General features: G+C 40.1%; 1 protein-coding gene across 2 annotated transcripts in view; it reads left to right on the top strand.

Moving 5' to 3' along the window:
• RASGRP1 (RAS guanyl releasing protein 1) overlaps positions 1 to 25,895 on the top strand; it is a 45,917-nt gene that overhangs the window by 9,206 nt on the left and 10,816 nt on the right. The window contains exons 3-10 of one of the 2 annotated variants that reach the window (XM_077926507.1): positions 13,336 to 13,446; positions 14,494 to 14,551; positions 16,161 to 16,292; positions 18,189 to 18,342; positions 21,068 to 21,241; positions 21,491 to 21,607; positions 22,413 to 22,688; positions 24,361 to 24,441. In XM_077926507.1, the coding sequence (XP_077782633.1) occupies positions 13,336 to 13,446; positions 14,494 to 14,551; positions 16,161 to 16,292; positions 18,189 to 18,342; positions 21,068 to 21,241; positions 21,491 to 21,607; positions 22,413 to 22,688; positions 24,361 to 24,441 (1,103 nt within the window). The remainder of the gene's footprint in view (positions 1 to 13,335; positions 13,447 to 14,493; positions 14,552 to 16,160; positions 16,293 to 18,188; positions 18,343 to 21,067; positions 21,242 to 21,490; positions 21,608 to 22,412; positions 22,689 to 24,360; positions 24,442 to 25,895) is intronic. The other variant, XM_028721904.2, reaches the window with a different exon arrangement.

Below are 25,895 nucleotides of genomic sequence, written 5' to 3'. Positions count from 1 at the left end.
AAAACACCCACAACCTCCAAAACAAAACAAAAAACCACAGGCAATTATCCTTCTTCAAAAAAACCCCCGGTAAAACCAAGGCAAGCCATACACCTCTGAAAAAAAAAATAACAGAAAAAACTTATGGGAGAACCACCTCCAACCAAAAATCAGGAAAACCTCCCCCAACAGCCAAAGAAATAAAGTGGACAGAACACCCACATGGGACCCAGAGGCAATCTGGGAAAAGGGAGATATGAGGGTGGGGGGGCTGGATGCCTCACTTAGCAGCACAGCATTACCCAAGGGATTAAAACACACACACACTTAAAAAATAAGAAATGGAAGGTTCAGGGACTCTGTGTTGGGGACCCTAGCTTTATTCACTAAAAACTCATGCTTTCACAGTTACCTAAGCAAATGTACTATTATTCCTTTTTTTAAAATAAAATGAATTAGAAGAACTAAACTGTTGGTCCACAATAACACAGTCTGTTCACCTCTTTCTTGAAAGCGTGTTAAATGTATCAAATGCAAACTATCATTTCGGGTTTTGCCTTAAGGTGTGTTCACATTACCACTTACTACATCCAGTGTGCTTCCATCCGCTAATTTTTGAAGCCACATTCGCAAGATGTTAGTCACAACCAATAGCAAACCTGTAGCTTATTGATAAATACTGCTGCTTGGTGCATTGTTTCTGAAACCAGCTTCAGTGTGTATGGAAACTGGATGCTGCGTAACCGATAATGTGAACATACCCTTAACAGTTGTTGCGCCAGTAGAGCACATAAACGCTTAATGAAAGGAATTACAGGGGCAAAGAAACAAGAAGGCCATGTGTATCAGGTGAAGACATCTCCGCCCCTCTCTGATGCAAACAACTCTGTGCAAATGCGACTTGAAACTTGTATTTCAAGCTGCTAATTTGAACATGGAAGTAGGTAGGTTATATTAAGTACAGTGTAACTTTTCTCCAAGCAAATATGTCGCAATTTCAGCCTAAGTTGTATTTCTGTGCATTTAGGTTTGAGTAAAAGTGAATAGAAATGGGCTGTGGAACGGAACTGCTTTAAATATGTTCTAGTAATGCTCTGAGGGAAACAGCAAGCACGGATTACAAATTCTTTGTACTAAGGCTATTAAAACTTGATGCATTTTCATTTCTATTTGCTGTCAGGAGTCTGTGGGTGTCTTGCCTAAATTATAGTCATATGCAGACATAACCTTTTCCAAGGTTCAACTTAGTTTGAGTATTGGGGACTGGACCACAGAAAACCAAAATTTCTTAATTGAAATAACAATTAAGAACACTGTCTGTTCCATAGATAGTGAAAGATTTAATGCTATTTAAAACTGATTTGATGCTATTTTAAGAATGTGCATTGTGTTGTCTCTTGGGACTTCCTAGCGCTTTTGAAACATCATGAATTGAAGGTGGTACAGCCAGATAAGCAGCTTTAAGGAAGTTTCTTGTTTATTTTTGGAAAGTATAAACATTGCATTGGAGATAGCGATAGGGGAGAAATTCAATCCAGTTTGCATTTAAACATTTAAACTTTTAAAATCTGCACTTTTTGAAACAAAATGAAACCAAAACACATTTCTTTGAATTTTGCAATTCAGTTCATCAGTCAAGTAATGTGTACAAAGAAAGCACATACTATGGTAAAGCATATATAAATTCATATATTAGTGAAAACAACATTAAAATACATTATATTTGGGGACATTGCTTTGCAAAAATGTGCATATTTGGAAAAATTGCATGCAATTATTAAGGAAAATTTTGGATAAATTTGCACTGAAATGTTGTTGGATTTTCATGAGGACTTAAAGAAAAAAAGTTGCAAGCCTATGTGGAAATGTGGAGAACTGGGGAAAAAAAAAAAGATAAACTGAAATTGACATATTCACCCAACCCTAGTTGGAGATCAGCAGAAGTGAAGGGAATAAAGGATTCTGCTCTCCTGCCTCAAATAGAAGAAGTGATACGTCTTAAGTTAATAAAAGCAGTAGTCAGTGTAGTTGCTCTGTTGGTGTCAGTAATTTGCAATTACTGCTGTTAAGACCCTTAACTCTTAAAATATACAAAGGTTTTGATTTCAAAAATCTGTAATTGCGTTTCATTTTCTAATATAAATCTTTGTTGATTTTCCACAAATTATAAACATAACAATATTTCATTTTGTTGAAGTATAAAAAGGTTTGAACTGTGGTTGGGAGGGCAAATGCTTAGGATTTCCTGTTGATATACAAACTCATTGTCGTTTAGACCAAAACTTGGCCGCCTTATAGATGCAAACCCTATAAGGTAGATAGATACAGTATTGCTTTGTGGAAATCTTGTCTTGGCACTTAAAATGAGTCCTGAGCTTACGCTTCCTGACAGTAATTCTGTCTAGGGTTTTTTGTTTTTTGTCAGGGGCAGAATTCTTGGACTCCCCCCCCCCCCCAGTATTGCATTTGCTGTCCACATCTGAAAATGGTACAAATGTGATTTGTGAAGACAATTGTATTAAACTGTAACTATTGTGTTGGGATTGAGCTGGGAGACTAACATGTAGACCATGATGAAAACACAGGAATCTCAGATTTTCATTTTAAATGGAGATACTGCTTGTCTCTCATAACATGAAAACTAAAAAACAGGAGGTTACTGTTACATGTTTTTAAATGGCTCAGTAATGAGGTTTGCTTCTCTTAGCAGGGCATTGTCCTTCAGGTCTCCATGGCAATACCTATTTGGCATTGCTGCTCTACAGTTTTTGTAGCTAGGGAAAGGTTGCTGGGTCTTTCCGCAACACCCATGTAATTGAAGTAGAGCAAGGACTTGGCAGAAGGCAAACCAGCTATGCTCCCTACAAGGTTAACCTTAATTAATGTGGCAGGTGGTAGAAGGGACTGGATGTCTCTGCGTAGGGTGGTCTTTGTGTAAGGTGGGTCATGGATGACAAAGATACCTGTGTGTGAATATACCACAGACAGGTGCCTTTGTCGTCCAAAGTACCGTACAATTGCCTCTCTAGCTAGTTTCTTGTTTCTAATGTATTTAAATAATTTGTTATTGTTGGGTATAGTGTTTTAAATAATGTGCTCCTTGAATTCTTTTGTTTGCATTCCTTATTGTCTGCTTGCACTGCTTTTGCCAAAGGTTGCATTCCTTTTTGTTCTCATTTGGACAAGACATACATTTTCTGAAGTTAGCTGCCTTGTCCCTAATAGCTTCCTTGACTCTAGTCATTAGCCATGCTGGCATTCTCTTGGTCTTGTTGGCACCTTTCCTAATCTGTATTATTGTTGTAATTTTGAATAACCAACAAGCATTCTGGAGAGATTTGATTTCCCCTTTCAACTTCCTTTTTACCAATCCCACATTTTTTAGAAGTGCGTTCATGTTGAATTTTCTTAACAGTTGTCCCTGCTTGCATGTATGTTGAATTTTGGTGAGGTGACTATAGTGCTAGCAGTCAGTTCAGCAACGTTACATGTTGTACCAGGTCCTTAGCACCACTTAAGATTAAGCCCAGCACAACCTTTTTTGTTGTGGCTGGGCCATGCATGTACCCTGTCTGTATGAGGATAATGGAAGTCACTCATTACTACATCATTTTGCCCTGTGAATACCTGTGGAGTTCATCCTACATCTCAAGTTGAGCATTTTGGCCAGGCAATTGGCAGTACATTCCCAGTACTAAATTACTCATGGGACCCATTAGTGCCATCCCCAATGATTCTGTGTAGGTGTATTCCCTTTTTGAGATTGTTGAACTCTGTGCCTTCTTTGATGTAAAAAAAGACACCACATCCAGTGTGCTCCATCCCTGACCTTTCAGTAGAGTTGAATTCAGAGATACCTTATCATTAATGTCCGTTCCACAAAGTTTCCATTGTGCACACTATATTTGATCTGAGCTTTAAAACCAACCACTCCAGCTTGCCCACTTTTTCTCAGAGGCTTCTAGCATATAAGCATCTGTGCATAGTATCTCTTTCCAAATGTCCCTGGCATGGGTGTTCTACCTTACGCCACTTTAGCCTCTTTGAATTGCTATCATTATTTTTCTTAAAATAATTTGTATACCGCCTTTCATTTCAGGAAGAAATACTAAGGCAGTTTGTATCCTCCTGCACTGTCATTGCCTAGTTGTACCCTTCTCCCATGTGGAAAAGCATAAACATTTTCATTTACGTCCCTGAGAGATGATTGATCCCATACAGAATATTCCCCATCTCCTCACGTCAGCTTTTCCTTAACAATCAATTTATAAGCTTGCTCTGCCACCTCCCCACTCCCACCCCCTATTTTAAATGCCAGCAGTGAGGCCCTGTCCCATTTCTATGGGCCCTGCTTTCCTTGGTGTCTAATAAATCCAAACCCAACCTCCCAATGCCACCATCTTATCCACGCATTGAGACTTCTCACCCTTGCCTGCCTAGATGGCCCCACTCATGTAAAGGTTAGCATTTCAAGGAAATTATCTTGAACTTATCAATGCTATCTTTCTACCTGAACTTTGCTTCCAGGACTGCATGTCTACGTTTCCCCATGTCACTCGAGCCAATGTGCACCATGACCACAGGACTCTTCCTCGGTCCTATCTACTAGGATAGCTAGATGATATGCAACATCTGCAACCTTTACACCAACCAAGCAAGTCACTGTGGTTTGTAGGCCTGTCATAAACTCTGGAGTAGTACCATTGGCATGGGAGGATATCTGTTCTCTGCTCTCCCCCCAATAGGTTCCTTCCAAGGCATCATTTCCTTCTTCCTTAGAGTGATGCCCTTTCCCCAGAAGACTCTCGTTTTCTATTTCAGCACAGGAACTGTCACCCTGGGAGTGGTGACACCTCTGCCATGCCCCTGAACACTTGGTCTGCCAACTGGTCTGAATTTCTCCAGGCCAGCCAAACATGTTCCCTGAGGGTCAAGAGCTGATTGCACCAAGCACAGGGACACATAATTGTACCTGTGACATTCTTCACACAGAATGCTGGAAAGCCCCCTCACCTCTGCTGGTTCTCTACCTGCATGTTTTTTGTAGGTTTCTTGAGTTACTTTATTTGGATGCTTGGGATTTGTTAGGTCAAAGAGAGAAGGGGCAGACTAGACTCCTCAGCCTCTTGCCAAACTGACAACTCTCTGACTCACTTCTTCCCTTGACACTTTGTGACTGGGGTCAAGAGACTTCATCAGCAAGGGTTCCCCTCTTAAATTCAGAATCACTATCTCTTGCTGCATTTAGATTTTCAAGATATATTCATAAATGGCAGGTCTATTTAAAACGGTACTGCATGTTTCAACCATCATTCCTCTACTAAAAAAAAGTAATTTTGAATTCTTGACCTAGGCCTTTATTTTGCGGGTAGAACTGCAGGGTTTCTTGTCAGGCTGGGTCTATACTTGCTCCCCGTGATTTCAGAGACTTGAAATACAGTATCAGCATGGTTTATTTCTCACTTCAGAATGCATCTTAAATAATTTAATACGTTTTAAAAAACAAAACAAAACAAAAAACCCCAGTCTTTGGTATTTTATCTTTAAGGATAAACAAGACCATTATACCTTTTGTCATAGTACTTCAGATTACTTAATAAACTGCTATAGTTTTAACTATTCAACATGGAAATACAGGAATATAGTTAATTAAATGTATTTGCAAGAGTGAAAATGTATCAGTTTCCCAATAAACAGCTGCAATTTAATTTCACTCATACAGACCCTTAACAAATTGCAAAAATAAGTCAACGTAGTTTGTGTTATATAACTTTGGACTTAATATAGGAACAAATTATTTACCTTTTGCTTCTTTTATCTTTCAATAGATATCATATCTGTCTTCTAAATATGTACGTATATTAAAGCATCTTTGCCCTGAACTGTACATCTTGGATTTTATTCCTCCCAAATGTTCGCATGTTAAGATTTACTGTTTTGTATTAAAATGAGATTAATCTTTGTGCCATTAACTCATCCTAGTGTAATTGTGGCATAAAAGCTTTTATGTTGCTTGGCAACTGAAATGAAGTTAATAGGGAAGTAATCACATTACAGGAACAGAAGACTTGTTTAGAACCCTTTAGAATGCTAATTTGCTAACTAGAGCTGATTGTGTTTAACTAATGTAAAACAGCTATCTATAAATATGAACGTTCAGCCTTAATTGTTTTAAAAACAGTGTAAAATGGTGAGCAACTTCGTTGGCAATGAGCTGTAACTGCTAACATTTACCAAAGAATTAATATCATATAGTCAATGAAAACTGCTGGGGTAAAAATTGTGATTTCCAGTGTTTTGAATTTTTTGGATAGAAAGTATTTTCTGCTGTATGAAGTATATCTGTCAGTTTATTGTTCAGATAAATATAGTCAAACAGCCCTTCCATACCACAGACACAATGTGATGAAGCAACCCACCAAAAATATCAAAAAGGAGGGGGAAGGAGACAAAATAGCAATCTCTCTCCCCCCCAAACATGCTGCTCCAAATTTATTTTATTTATTAATTAAATTTGTTTACTACGCTGAAAATCAAAGGACAGTTCACAAAATAAAAATACAGAATGAGAACACAAAATACATAATAAAACCAAAACAAATCAATACCCCCCCCCCCACGTTTAAAAGACCGTAGAAAGGTCATTTAGCCAAAGGCCTGGTTATAGAGAAATGTTTTTGCCTGCTACCTAAAGATATGTAATGAAGGCGTCCTAGGGAGAGAATTCTATAAATGGGGAGCCACCACAGGAAAGGCTCGTTCTCGTGTTACCACCCTCTGGGCCTCTTATGGAAGGGGCACATGAAGGAGGACCTCTGGCCTTGGCCTTTAATGCCGTAATTCTTGGGACCAGGATACTTCAGGAATTGTGGCTTCCGGTATGAACCTGCCTAAGATTTCTGTTTGGTATCTGAGGCTATCCTTCCTGTCTCTTTGCTGATGGAATTATGATTTGTGGCGGGAGGGGGCTTTTTAGTTGTGGCACCTAAACCGTAGAACAATCTTCCAAGGGAAGCTTGTCCGTCTGCTCCCTTCTTACCAGTTTTATGGAGACTTTTTGTTGTTGTTGCTTGCACATGAATTATGCCTCTTCTTCTGCTATGTGTTTGTGTTTTTAGGGTTATGACTATATTTTTATTTGTCTTATGGTGTATTTACTTTGTTTTGTAAACCTCCTTGGGTGTGCTTGTCATAGGAAGGTGGAGGTGAAAGGCTAATAAGAGACTAATAAAAGCAAAGTTATAATTATAGTTGTACCACTCTTTAAACAACTGCCCACATTAACACACGATGGTGTTTATTATTAAATCTAAGCAGGTCTTGACCTGGTCAGTGACAGAATGGAAGGCATCCTTGGAACTTTTCAATAGAAGGGCAGGCTAAAAGTGTAATCGACGCCATTTAAAATGTATAACTAATGCTATTTCAGAAACTTCTTGGGGAGTACAAATGCTAATCAAATGCAGTTTTTGACGTAGAGGACTATGTAGTTTCTGACATAGTGGACTATGGATCTTGCCACAGAATAACTGCATTTCAAAGGGGAGAAAATCTGCTGCAAAGCATTATTTGGAGATGTAACAGTTCACTGTCTTTTTATGTTTCTGTTTTAATTTTATTTCTACATACTGCTAAAGCTTTTTAGCTGAATAGCAAGATATGTCTTATAGGGTTATCATATTTCAGAAAGTGAACATCTGGACAGAAAAGTTGTTGAGCTTTTTTTAACAAAATTGAAAAGAAATTGGACATTTTTGAGGAAAGTGTGCAAAAACAACACTGCTGACATCGGTTGCCATATGTCTGGATTTTCCTGGACATTTAGCCGGTTTCCGCCCTGACACTGCTTTCGGCTGCAGTATTCCAGGTATGTCTGGAAAATTCCGGACGTATGGCAAACCCTATGTCTTATTAAACCTGCAGACCCTAAGCATGCTCAACTTGAAATTAAGTTATGTGGAAACCATCAGAGCATCTAAGTGAACAAGGTTAGGATGGGTTGGGTCATATATATTGATTTCTGCTGTCCCTGAAATCTGAAGTGTGCCCATGTTTCTTGTTTCAGTACTAGTTATAACAGGGATGGAGAATGTGTGGCCTTCCAGATGCTCTTGAACTATCAATTTCCATGATCCCTGACAATTGACCATTCTGACTAGGGCTAATGGGGCTTAAAGTCCAACAACATACTAGCTGTTTTTACAATAGATTTGTAAATTACCTTGAAACACCTGTAAAAGTTGATTCATAAATTATTACAAAAATAAACATCTGAGGGGCCACAGACTCCCAATCTGTGACTTGTTAGGAAAGTGAGAAATGAGACTGGAATAAAAACAGAAGACCCATAATTATGTGGCATGTCAGGGTAAGCTAACCCACTGACAGCATTTGAAGCTAGCACAAAATGTTAAAACGTAGAGTTATTTATTATTATTATTATTATTGTTTGTTAAATTTGTATACAACCCTTCATCCGAAGATCCCAGGGTGGTTCAAAGCAGAAAATGCGAGAAAATAATACAGTGAACCAATTCAACTGTCAGTTTAAGAAGAATTTGGCCTGTGTGATAACCATTGCTAGCTATCCTCACAGTAGACGCATTAAAATTAATGGACTTAAGTGCATTGATTTCAGTGGGTCTACTCTGAGTATGAATTACTGTACACACACCCACATATGTAGGAAACATGAATGCAGCCATATTGTTTATAGCATGTGAGCAAATGATTTCTGAAACTGAGAAAGCACTGAATATTGATAATGAGCAGCATTTCCAAGATAATTCTATTTTTATAATGCGGCGTTATTTTATTTGCAAAGTAGCCATAACTAAACTATTCCACATTTAAAACCAGGTTCCTAATGCAAAATGTGGTAATTCTAACAACACGCTTCTACCGCATTTAACATTTACTTAGAGGGTTTCTTCCCAGCAGGGTGTGTGGTTTTACTGACAGGTATGCAAGCGGAAATTAGAGTGAAGAAATGAGAGTGAGTCTCATAAAGCTTAAAGTGTTCAACTTGTTAAGGCTAAGATAAACTGAACAAGCTTCAAGTGCATATTGAAACTGTGCGGAAGTTGACTTAAAAGAATACTGTTTGCTACTTGTGCTCTTCTAATGCTTTCGTTAATACAGCGTGTGTAGCTCCTGCATGAAAATGTATGAAAAATCCAAGATTTAGAATATAGCATAGATGTTGTTCTGTCTACTTTTGAGTAAAGAACTTATGAGCTGCTGGACAGTTTGGGGTATACCTAGCATATATCCAGCATTTGGGACCTGTAGTCAGTTTTTAACTCCCCAGATCTTTGTGGATTTAATGCAAACTACACCCAGTTGCTTCACTGAACACTGTAATAGGAGGTTCAGCTTTGAAGAACCCTTGGGTCTACTTTTAACACAGTGGCCTACATAATTGAAGGGCACCAACAGGAGCAATCCTGAACCAGCTATACTGGTGGCTGTTAGTATCTGGACCCAGTTAAAGGAGCTGGTTCTTACTTTCCAAGCCCTTCCTAAGCCTGGGGTCAGTGTATCTTTGAACATCTGCTTGTATGAATCTACTTGCCTTTTAAAATAATCTTTGAGATCTCCAACTTCCCTTCCAAGAGGTAAAGTTGTCAAGAGAAGTGGGGGCAGGGCTTTCTCTGTAGTTGTCCTAACTCTGTGGAATGGCCTCTCCCCAAAGCTTCAACGCTCGCTCTTCTTCCTAGTTTCTTTGGGTTTTCATCATTTTCTTTTGTTTTTTAGAACACTGATAAAACTCATAATTTGTTTAATGCTTTGAAGCAATTGTGTTAAGTGATGTTGTTACCCACAAGAGTTATGATTGAAGTAATACATGTCACATGAAAATGAGGGTAAACTTCATTGTTTTGCTGATTCTGTTTAAGGGTTTTGTGGTTTTTTATAATGAATTATATTTTGATGCTATATTATTTTTTGGTGTGCTGCTTTGCTTTAGTATGTATGTATTCTCTAGCTGGGACCTTTGGGATTGCAAATGTTCTAAATACACACACACACATAGAATGTTATATATAAACACATGCGCAACTGTGTGCACACATGCATAATATAGATATATATTAATACAACTGTTTCCTCCTAGAACCATGTGCGGGTTGCTTTTCCATTTCTTTTCTTATCCTTTCCTAAATTATTTATGATTATGGAGTCACCTAGCAAACTCTGTCAGCAGAAATTGGCTTGGGGGTTCAGGAGAACCACCATAACTGTGGCGGTGGGGAGAAGGGAGATTGTTTTGTCTGGTAAGCTGATATACTTGCACAGGCAGACCGTTCAGCATCACATGATGCTGAATTCCTGTGGGTTCCTTAGAAAAATACAGGGGAAGTACAAAGATTCCTATTCCCCAAATATCTTTAAAGCTAAAATGGACTGGAAACAACAAAGGAAGGGAAAACCATGTTTTGATTGCCTGGCTATAGAAAAAGAAACACAATTTAAAGAAGCTTCTGGGAACTTTGATTTTTATCGGAGCAGTGGTGCTGGCAGAGAAGGGTTGCCATCCTTCCTTCCATACAGTTTTCCTAACCTGCTCCTTCCCCCCCCCTTTGTTTTATCCTCACCACAATCCTGTGAGGTAGCTTAGGGTCAGAGAGAGTGACTGACTCAAAGTGACTCACTGATCTTCATGGCTGATTGGGGTCTGCTCCAGTCAAAACCAGAGCTCTTAGAGATAGTCTTAAAGTAACAGAGAAGGATATCCCATATTATTACTATATTCATTTAAAGTATTGCTTCAAACGTATATAATTCTGCTTTGTTGCCTTTTATTCACATCTAGCAACATTTTAAAAGATGTTAGAGCATGCATTTACCTTGTTTCAGGGGAATATATTGTGTATTAAACAAGCAAGGAGCTTATGTTTCTACTCAAACCAGCAAGTGTCTTAAGAACTGAATGAAATTGCAATACTGTATTTGGCCAAATGCCACAGAACCGTAGGCGGTTATCAACACTTGCAATGTAAGCCTTGGCTTCAATGTAAGTACTGGGGAAAATAGTTCACACCAGTACGCCCTGCAGCAAAATGAGTGTTAATGTTTAGCAAGTACTTTCACTAGCATTAAAAAGTGTCATTTGTCACTTTGTTTAGATAATTGATTCAGTCCTGTTCTTGGATTTACTTCCCTGTAAGCCTGAGTGGCAATTTAGTCTAACTGAAAATCTGTCTGTATATAATCTAAGATACTCTTTTGGGAACCAAGATAAACCCATCTTAAGTGCTTTGTTGGAGAGTAGGCCTTGCACTTGTTACTTTTCAGGTACTGTACCTCGGTTTAAGAACAGCCCTGTTTACGAACTATTTGGTATAAGAACTCTGCAAAACTGGAAGTAGTTAGCGAATTTTACCTTGGTCTACAAACGGAAGCCGAACAGTGGAAGGGTACTGGCGGTGGGAGGCCTCATTAGGGAAAGCACGCCTCGGTTTAAGAGCGGCTTTGGTTTAAGAATGGACTTCCGGAATGGATCAAGTTCGTAAACTGAAATACCACTGTAGTTTTAAGGAAGAATGCAAATTCACTTGAAGGGCTTCCAGAACCCTTGAATGTGCCTGGTGCCTGATGACACTTACCTGCTTGTAAAAGCACTATTCATGCAATGCCACATTTCTTTAATCAAACTGTGGTTGGGGAACCAATAGAGTAAACTATTAATAAGGTCCCAAAAAGGAAGAACCTTCCTTTCTCTGGTTTGGAATACCCTCCCTGCCCAATATCTGAGCTTCGACACAGAAAGGAGGGGTTGGGGTTGGTGAATCACGAACCTACACCCATGAAATCCTCAGCTGGGCTCCAAGAGACTTAGGTCCCCCACTTAAATTCACTTCCCAGTCTTTTGAGCACCCACTCCAGCTTTCCTCCAATATTTTTCCATTACATAGAACTGAAATGTCACAAACATCTTGTGAAATTTCCTAGAGAGAGAGATCTCTGGGAAGTTTCACAATGCCTAAACCAAGTTGGAAAGGGGCACCACTGCACTGTCAGCTGGTCCTTGACCAATATGGGGCCTGAGTCAACTTGCTACATGATGTATTGTGTATTGCATTTTCACAGACTTGGCTTGGTTGGTTGTAATTATTCATTGGTTGTAATGGTTGGTGGTACTGTAATTTTGTTTTATTGTATTCCGATATCTGTATATACAAACTGGATACTTAAATTTTGTTCATTTGTTTTTTAGTTATATTTTGAATCATTATAGGGTGACAGTGTGTTTTTTGTTGTTTATTTTGCCATTTCTTTGGGTTTTATACCTCATTGAGTACATTAATGTAAAAAGGTGCTCTTCTAATTAAAAAGGAAAGGCAATGGAGCCCACAGTTAGGTGCAGAAGCCAGCATCCCAGTGTTTTTTCTGATGACCATACAGCCCCTTGCTTAGTAAAGCGGGTTCTCCTTCATGGACAGGACGTGTTGCAGTGGGGGCAACCATGACATCCCCTGTTGCTGGGTGGGTTAGTATGGATGGCCACGAAACTGATAGGGCACCTCCAAGTGTTGCTGGGGAGAATTTAAGGTTGCAAAGTTGATTGACTGGGGTGCTATTTATTCCCTGCGTGCAGCGTTGAGCTTCCTCTTCTCGCTGCGCGCATCGGATCACCCGCCCACCCTCCCTATATTTAGGGTTGTTTGTGCTGACCTTGCTATGCCTGTCATGGGGTCGTCTGCTTTGGAGCAGGGGCCTGGTAGGAATTTTACCATTTGGCTGACTGGCTGGTGCCATTTGGGTTTTGCCTACTGCGTAGCAAATCATCACAACTTGTAAGGTTGCGGTTAGGCATTGGTTAATTTTGGTTGGTGGAGGGGTATGGATTGGCTGTGCCTGCCCCTCCAATGCTGCTTCTGCAAGGGTATTCCATTAAAGGAATCCAGGGGCTCACCATGCTCTTGTCTGAAACCCTGGCAAGGAGCTAGGGCCACACAAGAGCCCCTGGGAGCATTTGGGGAGAGGTGAGAGCCTGGCACCCAGCTCTATTCTCTCCCCAAAAATGTTTACCCTTACTGACTTCCGCAGGCTTTTGGTTGTCAGTTCTGTTCCTGCCTCTAAGTGGGAACAGATAGTCGCTAATCAATGCCTAAGCAACCACTCACATGCTGTAATTCAGTAAAGTTGTGGCCAAAATTATGCCAAAAAACAAAAACAAAAATGATGTGTGAACTGTGTCTTTATTTGGGGGTGTCCTGGGGGTCCTCAACACGCAAGCTATCCCTGCCATAGAAGGGTCTATGAACAGGCCAAGCTGGAAGCTGGAAAATCTAGTACAGACTGTGTAGAACTTTCCCCCCATGTTCCTAATAAACTGAATTGCTCTTTCAGATTCAGAAGGAAACCTGCTTAAAAACTCCCAACTGCTGAAGGTAACACTGAGCATGCACCGGCTTATTATCTCCTCCACTGAGATGCTGCGAAAACTTATTGATCTATATCCTTTTAAACATTTGCAATTATTTCATTAATTCCTAATATAGAAGCTATGGTATCATTTGGGGAATGGGCATTCCTAACAGCAAATTCTTTAATGAACATGAAACTAATCAGGTCCTTAGAATTTTCTTGGTCTTAGTTCCTATATACTATATTCATCACACCCACCACCCACCCCTCTGGAGCCTATTACTTAAATGTAACACAGTTTGGACTTTAAAAGAATCCACATGAAAAATTGCATTAAAATGTTTATTTTTAAGAGTAATTTCTCTCAAAATACTGGAAGGACAGCACTGGAACACTTGGGAAGAGCAAAAGCTAGTAATTCCAATCAAAACATTATTTTGGGAGGTGCATATGAGCTTGGTTTCATACTATAGTTTGCAAAGTTCCAGTATAAGGCACCTTCCTAGGGCTATAAGAATATAATCACTGGGAACTTCTTGGCTGACAACCCTTGAGTATCACTGCTCACCTGTTAACTTCAAACCAACCAAATGAATACATAGCTAGCAAAATCAAAATTTGCAAATATAGACTATTTTAACTGAAGGATATGTAGAGGTACTAGCTGATTTTATCTACATATTGACCTGGTTTATGCATCACTTTAAACCATAGTTACACGAAACTGCTTTAACTATGAATGTACAGCATACTGATGAAACCATGGGTGCTTTGCTCCTCTCCTGTCACCGCTGCATTGCCACAAATTAAGTTATTATCTGACTTAGCATTACATCCACAGCCAGGTTTATGGTTTGTTTCTCTCCAAACAAACCATAAACTGTAAACAAAGGTTTGGTTTAAAGTGATATGTGGATGAGGCCACTAGTATCTTTTATTCTTTTGCTAAAGTATTGGTTGCTCTGCTCTTTTTTTAAAAAAATCTGTTTACATTTTTATGTAACAAAATTTTATTACGGCAATATTCTGTTATTATTTAAACAATTTAGCTGTAATATTAGTATTTTCAGATGGGTTTTATGAACTTCCTTCTTTTCTATAGGCTTTTGACATATTTTCCTTAGCAATTTATTACATATCTGGATGCTCTGGAAAATAATTCTTCTGTGCTTTGCTATAAAATATGTTACCTTGTAAGGTAAGAACACTTTTTTTAAAACAGATGGTGTATTAAATGAAACTTGTGATGAATTTTTTCCTTTTTTGGTATTAATCAAGTGGGGTTTTTTTAAAAGAAGGGAAGTATTTGTTAGGTCATACCTTATGATTATTTTTAGGGCAATAAAAGCAGACATTTATTGTGCAGTTGTTTATCGGTTGTGAAAGATCAAGGCATGGATATTCATCTACTCAGGCAAACTGGAGCCTTAGGGCCCCAGGTGAATCTTGGCTTATTTTGGTCCTAAATATGGTCTGGGAAGAGACAATAAATATTTATGTGCTGGTGGTGACATCTTTAGTGACAAGGTGTCACCAAAGATGCAGCATTTATGAACTTATAATTTGTAAAATGTTTTTATATCCTGATATCCATGGACAGATTTTCACTCTTGTAATATAGCTTAGCCAATCTCCTACACTGAACTAAAATCCTGAGAGCCAAGGAACATTTGGGAATAACATTGTGGGGGTGGGGATTGCTGTGTTAGGAAAGGTGGGTGAAAATTAACAACCCCCATTCTAAGGGCCCAAGGAGATGTGATATTATTAGCAAACTAAGCAATTTTGGGGAGTGGGGGCTGTTCTAGGTCGGGAAAATAGTGAAGACAAAGGGTTAAAGCTCCCTCCCCAAAGCTCCAAAACTACATTGCCCCCCCTTATGTACTGAAGTTCTCACCCTGGGCCAGCAGGGGGATACTGTAGATAGTTTTCACTCAGGTCCACATATGCAAATAAGGGATTGAAAGTGACGTTCAGTGATTGGATAGTTACAGAAAGTGGTTACTGTTGCGTTGTAGTGGAGCTCTATATAAGCAGGCTGGCTGAACCCTTCAGTTCAGTTTTGTTCTGGCCTGTGAATAAACAAGAGCTGTTTGAAGAATTGCTGTGTCATCTGATATGTTGACCCACAACTTAACACCCCTCCCTTTAAGTTTTAAGATTATGAGTTCTATGAAGACTATGCAATCCATTCTCCGGCACTGAACCAAATGTTGGATATTGATAATGAGGCACAAGAAGTAATGGGAATGGCCGCCAAAATATAAAACATCAATGGGAAGCTTCAACCCTTAGATTGACAAAGTATATGTGAATGTGGGTCATAATAGTAGAAATTAAATGGCCTAAGTACAGTAAATCATTGTGCCTTAGAAAATCAAGTTGAGAAACCAACATAATGCCAGGCAGAAACAGTAGCCACAGCACTTTCAAATTCAACATTATATGTAGGTGGAAAATTGCCCAGGAAATCCTGCACAGTCATATATTTAATTTCAAAAAGGTATATTTCTCAAAAGTGACATAATTTCTTAGAATCAAATAGAAATCTTATCCAATGAATAAAGAGGATGGGATGATTGTGAGGAGTACAGCCTCCAGCAAACCAAATGTAAGCCAGAAGTCGAGAAGGAGACTGAAGATCAAATTTGCTAAACGTATTAAATATATTTTAAATATAGCAGAAAGCGGAAGATGGTTGGTTAGGTGATAAAGTGGATAAAGCTAATGGTTTATTGGGTTTGTGTCTACTAATGGCGTACAAAGTTATAAATGCAACATAATTTTATTGCTTCTGTTGTCAACAGGTATTGGATAAGAGAATTCTGGGTCATGTTCAAAACAGATTCCAATCTTACAAACGCCATGGAGGAATTTCAAGAATTGGTGAGAGTTAATGGTGAGGAGTTGCACTGTCGCCTAATTGACACATCTCAAATGTGAGTGTCAAGGTCTTAATATATTGGGAGAAATACACACACATACACAAGAAAGCTATTGCTGCTAAACTTCCAGGAAAAATAATGTGTACTATCCAGCTATGAATAGGAATGTTTCCTTCTTCTGTTTAACTCCTCAGAAACAGTTTCCATGTACCGTATGTGGCATGGTTGCTGCTTGAATCACAAATACATAGAATTGTAGAGTTGGAAGGGGTTCCCAAGGGTCATCTAGTCCAACCCCCTGCAATGCAGGGATCTCAGCTAAAGCACCCATGACAGATGGCCATCCAACCTCTGCTTAAAAACCTCCAAGGAAGGAGAATCTCTAATGTTCTCTCTGGCGTTTTTGTGAGTCCTTTTAGTATGAACAGGAAGGACTTGGCAGCTAGTCTTCTTCTTTTTTTAAATAAAATTTATTGTTTTACATTTTTGTAAGTTGCAGTTTTTACTTGGGTTTTGTATTTGTGTGTGCACCTTGGCCAAAAGGCAGCGTAGGAATAAACTTCAACAGTAATAATGACCGGGTATAAATTGCCATAGACAGGGACTCATTTCACACAAATGGTGTCCCGTTGCAGTTGTGATTCAAACATGACCACACTGTAGATTGCACATACAAGTTGGGCCTTTAGAAAAATGTTTAGGTCCAGATTCAACTAAACAGTTGTGCTGTTTAGCTAGCAGAAATGAGGCTTTTCCCTGCTTGCCCCACATTTCTTGGGGGAGGTGGATTCTGCTAAAAAACGGCCTCCCCCCCAAGCAGTATCTTTTCTTTGCAGAAGAATTCGCCTTATAGAAAGATAACGTCAAGCAATGGTCACATATCTGTCTGGCTCCTGTCCTTGTTGTGTCTTTGCTTGATTTACTGCTGGGTATTTTATCTGGTTTACTATAAATACTGGAGAGAAATGCTCTTATCTGAAGTTAACTTCCTGCAGTTTTCTCCTTGAAAGAAAGACATCTTGCATGTGATATTACTTTCTGCTAATTTGGTTAAGCAGTGACACCTGATTAAGCAGAAGGATATTGAAATTAGTTAATCTCTTGGCTGTGGAAATTATAATAGATTTGTTGCGTACTCGTATCCATTCGAATTCATGTCTTCACTGAGGACACAAATTGCAGTTTGTTCTTTTAGTTATAATTGGAGCAGAATGCAACTGTGGGCAGCCAGTTCTAAAAAAACCATGTATCACTGGTCCTGAAAACACGGCTAGGCCCAATTCATGGTGTTAGTACTAGCATATAAAGCTCTAAATGGCTTAGGATCCAAGTACCTAAAAGAACCTCATCCACCTTATGATTGACAGGTGAGAGCTTGTTGGTGCTGCCACCACCAGGGACTGTCTGGTTGGCATTGACCCATCATGGCCTTTTCAGCGGTTTCACCCTGTTTCTTGAGTGCCCTCGTTCATGAGGTGGCTCTTGTCTCCCTCATTATTAGCTTTCAGGAGGAATTTAATAACATTTTATTTACTCAATTTGATGGTTAAAGTACACTCTTCTTGGAAACCCTGAAATCGCTGGTTGAGAGAAAGTTGAAAACTATTTTTATAACAGTTATTAGACATCTGAGGGCAGCCTCGTATAGGGAAGTTTTTAATGTTTGATGTTTTGTTATCTATTGGAAGCCAGCCAGAGTGGCTGGGGCAACCCAGTCAGATGGATGAGGCATAAATAATAAAATTATTATCATGATTATTATGGTTTTTTAAACTATTATTGTCAGTATGATTATTACTGTGGTTTTTTTTGCCATGTTCTCCTTTGAGAGGGATATAAATTGAATGAATGAATGAATGTGTGATTTTGTTTGGAAAGGAATATGCTAGTAAATTCTGCTGCAGACGATAAATTACCCCTTTTGGTTTTCCTTTCTCTTTCTTTTTAAAGAAATGCCCGAGAGTGGTCCAGAAAGATCACACAGCGGATAAAATCTAACAGCAGTAAGAAACGAAAAGTGTCACTACTCTTTGATCACTTGGAACCAGAGGAGTTGTCAGACCACCTCACTTACCTTGAATTCAAATCCTTCCGACGGATATCAGTGAGCAGATGGATTTTCATAAGTTGATAGCTGTCAGGGTTGCTTCAAGATCCTAGCTCACAGAGGATCACGCTAGCCAACGGTCATTAAGTAAAAGTCTTTATTGAGTTACAGTTTCCATTCTCAAGCTGCTGCGTGCAACCCTACGTCTAGTAGCTAGATCGGCGAAGCTCCGTCTGAATCTCCGCCCCTCGTACACCAACTTAATATCCTAGCCCTGCTCCACCTTTTCCGCCTGACTGTTCTTCTCTGGGTCCCTCTGCCCCCCTGGGTCTCTTCCTTCCGGGATTCTTCGGACGCTGACCCCCCGGACTCTCCTGTCTCCTTGCGCCGGGCTTTAGGACCCGGCTCTCTTTCCGGGCTGCCTACTGCGCCTCCTTCCTGTGCATTTGAACTTGGCGCGCGCGCCCAACCTTCCACCTTCCGTCTAACCGTTTCTTCGCTCCCAGATGGAGGTGTGGCCACCCCTGACTCGTGCCCTCCCTCCTGCTGTGAGCTGCCAGCGCTTGCCCCCTGGCTCCTTTCCTCTTCCCTGCTCTCTGGCGGTGACGCTGGACCCGATCTCCAACTGCTCTCCTCTGATTCCCCTCTGGCTCTATCTCCCTGGGGTGCCCCCCTAAACTCCCCCCTTGCCTTGGCCACTGGTGCTCCTTTCTGTGAATCCTCCGACTCACTGGAGAGACTCGGAGATCTCGGGTCGTCGTCATCGCTCATCCTTTCTTCTGCCTCCTCCCCTTCGCTCTCTGTTTCCTCCCTTGCCCTTGCCTCTGCTCCTGAACCCCTGACAATAGCTCAAATGGTGTTTCTTTAACAGGGTGTATGTGTAGTTCAGGGGTAGGAAACCTTCAGCCTGCTGGTCAAATACAAACCCCCCAGGACTCTCCCCAGGTCCTGTCAGTCACTGGTCATGCTCTTTGCCCTCCTTGAGTACTGAAATGCAGCCTTGAATGGTGATAATTCTTCTCACTTGCTTGGATGTGCAGACCTCTGGCCTTAGTATGGCTGGAATACAAAAATAAGTGTCACATCCTTTCCCTATCCATTTTTGCCTCTGGCATGTAGCTGTTTGGGAGGCCCATGAGCTGATAAAAGTTCCCCCACTCCTGGTCTAGATGGTTTGGTTTTAAAATAGATGGATGGTCTAGTAGGCTTTGGGGACATTTCCTTCCCAGTGGATAGAAAGGTACGAAAGGCGAATATTTTAAATACTGTTAATGGGTCATAATGGATTGTATCCAATGGTGGCATTTCACTAGCAGATGCTGTTTATGCTCATACAAGGCAAGTTACCCAGTTTCTGCCAAGCTGCTTACCTAATATAGTCCTTTGCACCATATTTCATCCTATTATGTAAGGTCCCCCCAATCTTCAGATTCAGTTTTTCATCAGGTGTAGGAGCAGCTGCAGTGAATCTTGACTTGCGGAAGTGCTTTTCACTAGTGTAAAACCACCTCTGGATGCAACCCATTAAACCTGGCAGTCCTATTCTGTTGGGCTAAAATTGTGCATGATTTGTTTTCCATCAGGAACAGGTTGTTTATAAATATCAGTTCTTTATTCTCTTCACCTTTTTGCTTGAAAATGCATAACCATATTGCTCCAAAGCTGTGGAATGTGTCCCCCCTCAAAAAAAAAAACCCCTAACATACTCCTCCTGTCTCCTGAAAAACATTGCTCAGATTCTCAGATGTAAGTTTAGCAGTTAGGGGAATAAACTGTAAAAGCTCTCACTTAGTCATGTGTCAGTACTTTTTATTTTAAGTTCTAGGTTCATGACTCCTCTCATGTGCTAAGTTAAAATCTAACAGCCTTGAAAGCTGGAGTCGCGTCTCTGTGTATCCCTGACACACAGACACACACACACTTATATAATGCTTAACATTTTGCCATTAAACTGTTAATGATTATTGGTTACAAGAAGCGTAAGGATAATGTATTTCCTGGTTGTAGAATAGAAGTTTTCCCATTAGTAGTCTGAGAACAAATTGATAAGCTTCTGCAGAAAGGAATTACTTTCACTTGTTTTCCAGAACAATATCTTGGTGTGGTTTTAATTAATTAAAATTAATTAATCAATTAAACAAATTAAATAATTATAGGAACAGCTCTCATCCTCTGTGTACATATTTGACTGTAATCCAAACCCAGTGATGGTTATATGCGAGCAGATTAATATAGGATCGGTGAAAAATTAAGTAGGGTGGTCTTTATTTCGGGTTAGCGAATCCATAACACCTTTTTGTCAGGTTCTGTCTGTCAGTGGTTCTGACTCCACCCACAGCCCCTGACAGATTTACCTGTGAGGGAATGTGACTGAAAAAAGGTTGCCCACCCCGGCATACAGTTTGCTCCATGTACTGCTTAGAAATAATGTATGGAGCAGCTTGCCGTGTGGATAACTTTGCTCATATGGAGAATTTCTAAGCAGCTATTAAAAATGTCCAGTTTGGGGATGGAGATGCTCAAAAGTAAGCAGGACACCTCTACACATTAGGTATCACATAGCCTTTAAAGACTTTAGAGCAGGGGTGCCCAAACTTTTTTCAAAGAGGGCCACAGGGGCCAGATTAAACTGACCGGCGGGCCGAATTAGACCCCCACAACGGACTTTGGACATGCCTGCTTTAGAGGTGTGTCTCACTGCAAAAACAGGGGATGTAAGGAATACAGTAATAGAAGCAGAATTAATGTTAATTTTGCTCCACCAACCTTCTTTTCATTTAAGCTTCCAGATTATCAGAACTACATCATGAATGGCTGTGTGAAGGACAATCCAACCATGGAACGCTCAATTGCTCTTTGTAACGGTATCTCCCAGTGGGTGCAGCTAATGGTACTCAATAGGCCGACACCGCAGCTTCGAGCTGAAGTATTCATCAAATTCATTCATGTGGCCCAGGTCAGCTGTAAATTGTTTTGAGTTTTTTGAAGTAATCCCCCCCCCCAGCACCTATTTAGAATAATTTGGGAAAGGCGAAATATATAAATGTGGGCCAGATTGTGGATACTGACATTGAATTAAATTGTGTTAAATGGTGGGGGGCAGTCAAATCTCATTGAGGTCAGGTCTCTCTCTGTTCTATCATGTCAGTTGAGAAGTATCAAAATCAAAAACTGAATACTGACTGTTCCTATTTTTTTTATACAGAAACTTCATCAGTTGCAGAATTTCAATACATTAATGGCTGTGATAGGTGGCCTTTGCCATAGTTCCATCTCTAGACTTAAAGAAACAAGTTCTCATGTTCCTCATGATATTCATAAGGTTCGTTGAACTCTTCCCTCTGTTCCGTGACTTTATTTTGCAATATTTGTATACTGCTTTTCAGCCATAAGAATTGTAAAAGTGATTCACAATAATGAAATCAGATTTGCTAACAGACTATATTCCTCTCACAGTTATGGGTCCCTCTCTCAATAAATATACTCATTTATTATTTATGCCACCAAAATGGAAATATTGCTCAATTAATAGAGTTTGTTGAGGTTTTGCCACTGTAGCTAAAGCCTGATTTATAAAAAGAGAAGTTGTCTATCATGTGCTGTAAGACTGCACAACACTCATGGTGGTGGCCTCATTCAGATGTAACACTAAACCATAGTTGAGCATCATGAGAAACAATTTCAACAAGCCTCAGACTTGTGAGCTCCCCTCCTTTCTCCTCCAGTGGGATTGCAAGGAGGAGTTTGGAATCCTTCACTTCTGTTTTTAGATTAAGCATAGTTTACTGTGTTTCTGAAAATGGACAGTGGCGAGTTGAAACAAGCAAGTTTCAGTTCAACTCACGGTATTTAAGATTAACCACAATTTAGGATTAGGATGCTATGCTAAACTGCAATTAATCTAAAACAGACGTATAAGATTCTAATGTCATCCACTGTCATCCACACTAGATAAGGGAAGGGGAGGGGGAAGAATCATGAGTCCTAAGCCATGGCTTGAAATTCAGCCAGTATATTTACATTGAATTTAACGGCAAGTATGCGAAATTCATCTGCTGGTGATGTGGTTCTAAAGTGGCCCTAACGGTGAGCCTAGTGAATTAGTGCTTTTCTTTGTTTTTCTTTAGGTGTTTAATGAAATGACAGAACTGCTATCATCTTGTAGGAACTATGATAATTATCGACGTGCTTACAGCGAGTGCAGTAACTTTAAGATCCCTATCCTTGGAGTACATCTAAAAGACTTGATCTCCCTTTATGAGGCCATGCCAGATTACTTGGAAGACAAAAAAGTTAATATACATAAATTGTATTCTTTGTATAATCATGTCAATGAACTGATACAGCTGCAAGAGATAGGCCCTCCCCTGGAAGCTAACAAGGATCTTGTTCATCTCCTCACAGTAAGTCTCCGTCTTTACAGATCATATTTTAAATGTCTTTTACTTCCCCCCATCCTGTGGAATTAAATGTCAGAAAGCTTAGAGTGTTAAACCAGGCCAAGCAATTTTAAGGTAGGCAGGGTATTTGTTCCCTGTAGGTCTTTGCTCATGATGTTGTTGTTGTTGTAGACCAGTATGATGTTGTTGGCATCTGTCTGTCTCGGGATACAATGGCGGAATGCGCTTTTGGGAGTGAAGACATACTGTTGGAAGGCTACAGTGCCTGTGGTGGCTGTAGAGACAGATACGGGAGACATGCTTTGCTGCAGCTGGGTGCAACAAAATGCGTCCAGGTGTGCTGCTGCAGATGCACCATGGTATTTCTTCTCCCTGTGCCATTCTCCCAGTGGTCATTTCTCCTCTGGATACATGACCTGACTGTCTGTCTCCAGCCACTGCAGTCATCTGCAAGGGACTGCTTACATGGCAAGGTTAATGTTGCTAGCCTTCGTGTCACAGATGCAGACATCTTTGTAATGCCCAGTTGGTCTGGTGCCTGAAGACGGCTCCTTGGGGATTATGCCACCTTCACTTCTGTGGACATGACAAAGCTAGCGTAGACAGCACTGAGACAGGAGTGTGAACGTGCTGAGAATGTTGGCTTGGGAGAGCACATCTTTGAGACTCTGCCCTGTCGTGTGATACCCAACAGTTTCCTGACACAGTGAATTGTAGGTCTTTACTCAGCAGTACAGTGACATATCAATAGGGAGATAGGCCGTGTGATTTTTGGAAAACCACTGAGTGTGTGCCTACTTGTTTTCCTGAGGGCTGGTGAGTCCACTTCCATGAGATCATTCACTAACATAATGCTGCTAATTTATGGTGCTTCATTATGGCCCTTTCAGATACTGTACTGTCGTGGTTCAGTTGCAATGCGAAACTACATCACTTATCTAGGGTGTCCTACAGCTAAAAGAAGTTCTAGAATAGATGCACAGTTGCCTTCTTAGATTACCAGATTCCATGTAACTTTCCATGCCAGTGGTCTACTTCTGAGAGTGGAGGGTGAATGGTAGGTGTCTCATGGGTACATACCACACACTGCAGCTCACCTGTGTGGGAGTGAATATATCAGCATGGTCTCATGGAGCTCTAAACTCATGGAAACCTTTTTTGGGAGTATCTACTCTGCAACACTAAGATTAGAACTGGCTCTAAGAACTGAAGCTGTAAGATGCTTCACCCCACATGCCACTGCTATCACAAGTTGTTCTCTCATGGACTTTGGTCCACAAAACATTTGCTTCCCATTACATTTTAGCAAAATAACTTGACACATCCAAAAAGGACAGATCTGTGATCTTTCACAATATAAGTGTAAAGGCACCTTAAGTGAAAGCTGCCAACTTGGAGTATAAAAATTACTTCTGTATTGTTGGAAATGGGATTTTAAATTCCATTGTTGATCCTCTTTCTTTTAAAAGGTACTTTTAATACTTTCCGTTAAAAAAAGTCAAAATCAAAACAATTGTATTTTCTTAAAACAACAACAACACAACAACACCATAAGCTTATACCATTTTAGTATGCATTATAAAATGCTTCAGTTATACTTCTTTTAAAAAGACAAGCACTTGCCAGAGAAGCCGCAGCAACTTAGAGAGTAAACTGTTTCTGTGTTTGTTTTCAGCTGTCCCTTGATCTTTACTACACGGAAGATGAAATCTATGAACTTTCATATGCACGAGAGCCAAAAAGTCACCGGGCTGCAGTAAGAATCCTAGCAATTCAGTTATAGTTTCCATGCATTAAACCTGCATGTTGGTACTTAACAGTGCTATTTTTACTAGATTAGTTTGGGTTTATATGCTGCTTTTCTGCAAAAAAAATTGTGCTTTGAATTACTTGGAGTCACTTAACATGCAGCAATAGCTTTTCAGCTCTGTAATATTTCCATGAATAATGCCATAGCAAACCACTCAGTAACCTATTCCATTTATACATTTCAGTAAGCACAAGATCCGAGCAAAATAACAATATTTGTTGCCCAGATGCATCAAAATCATTTTGGAGCACATTATATCAGAAAATTTTAAAGAAGTTCAGCACTAGCAAGAAAAAAAATAGAATATTTACTGCTTTGAAAATCTAACCTAGCAACCAGTATACCAGAGCAGAGATAAATACCGAAAGGCCACAAATTATCTGGATGGTAGAACCCTCAATCCAGTATTTCACCACAAGCCAGGCATGAGGTCACAAGGGAGCCAAACCAAGCCCTCTCAAAGCCAGGGATAGTGACAAGAGCATATATTGTGACTATCATTCCCCAGGACTCCTCAAGCCTAATCTGGCCTCCCACTACAGGCTTGACAAAAGGCCAGAAAACCATCTGGGGAGAGGGGGGAGGAGAAGAAGAGAGGGCCTGGCTACTCTCCAATCCCCTTTTGAGTTGCTCTCTTTGGAGTCAGTCCAGTAGCTGCTGAAGCAACCCAGTATCTCAGTTCTTCATGGGTGGGACTTCCAAACTCAGGGCACTGATGGGCTTTTGGCTCTGCTCTGCTCTGCTGTCACCCAGTGAGTGATTAACAGACTGGAGGAGGCTCCAGATGACAGCCACCTTCCTTTAAACCTGCCACCTGCAGGTGCGCTGTAGGTTCCAATGCTGCTGTATTGCAATGCACACCAGGATATAGCTAAGCAATGGAACTTGAGACTCTTAACCTCAGGGCTGTGGGTTCGAGCCCCACATTGGGCAAAAGATTCCTGCATCACAGGGGTTTGGACTAGATGACCCCCATCGTCCCTTCCAACTCTACAATTCTGTGTTCTATGTGACAGCATCTGAATGTGAATATTTCAAATGTAGGGAAAGTGCAACTTGCCAACTGTAATTTGGCATCTTCCATCCTTGTGAGAATGATATAATCAGAGTGAGGTTAATAGCATATAGACTGTGGAATTCTCTCCCCTCAGAGTGCACATGGCCTCTATGCTACGGAGGTTTCTGAAGCAATTTTTCTTTAAAAAAATTTCTAGAGAGTCACATAACCAAGTATAGTTCACGTTACTCTCTGTTATGTTTTAATTGACCTCTTAAGAACTGTTACTGCCTTTTCCGGTTTCAATTATTTTTATATAATCAGTCATTGTGCTTTTATGATTGTGTGAGCTGCCTTGGGTGAGCTCTGCTCCAAAAGGTGGGATTATAAATAAATACAACTA

The sequence above is a fragment of the Podarcis muralis genome, chromosome 1, assembly GCF_964188315.1.
Source record: "Podarcis muralis chromosome 1, rPodMur119.hap1.1, whole genome shotgun sequence".
In the NCBI taxonomy this organism is placed as follows: domain Eukaryota; kingdom Metazoa; phylum Chordata; class Lepidosauria; order Squamata; family Lacertidae; genus Podarcis; species Podarcis muralis.
Note: the sequence above shows the minus strand (reverse complement) of the source record. Positions and strands in the feature narration are given on the sequence as shown.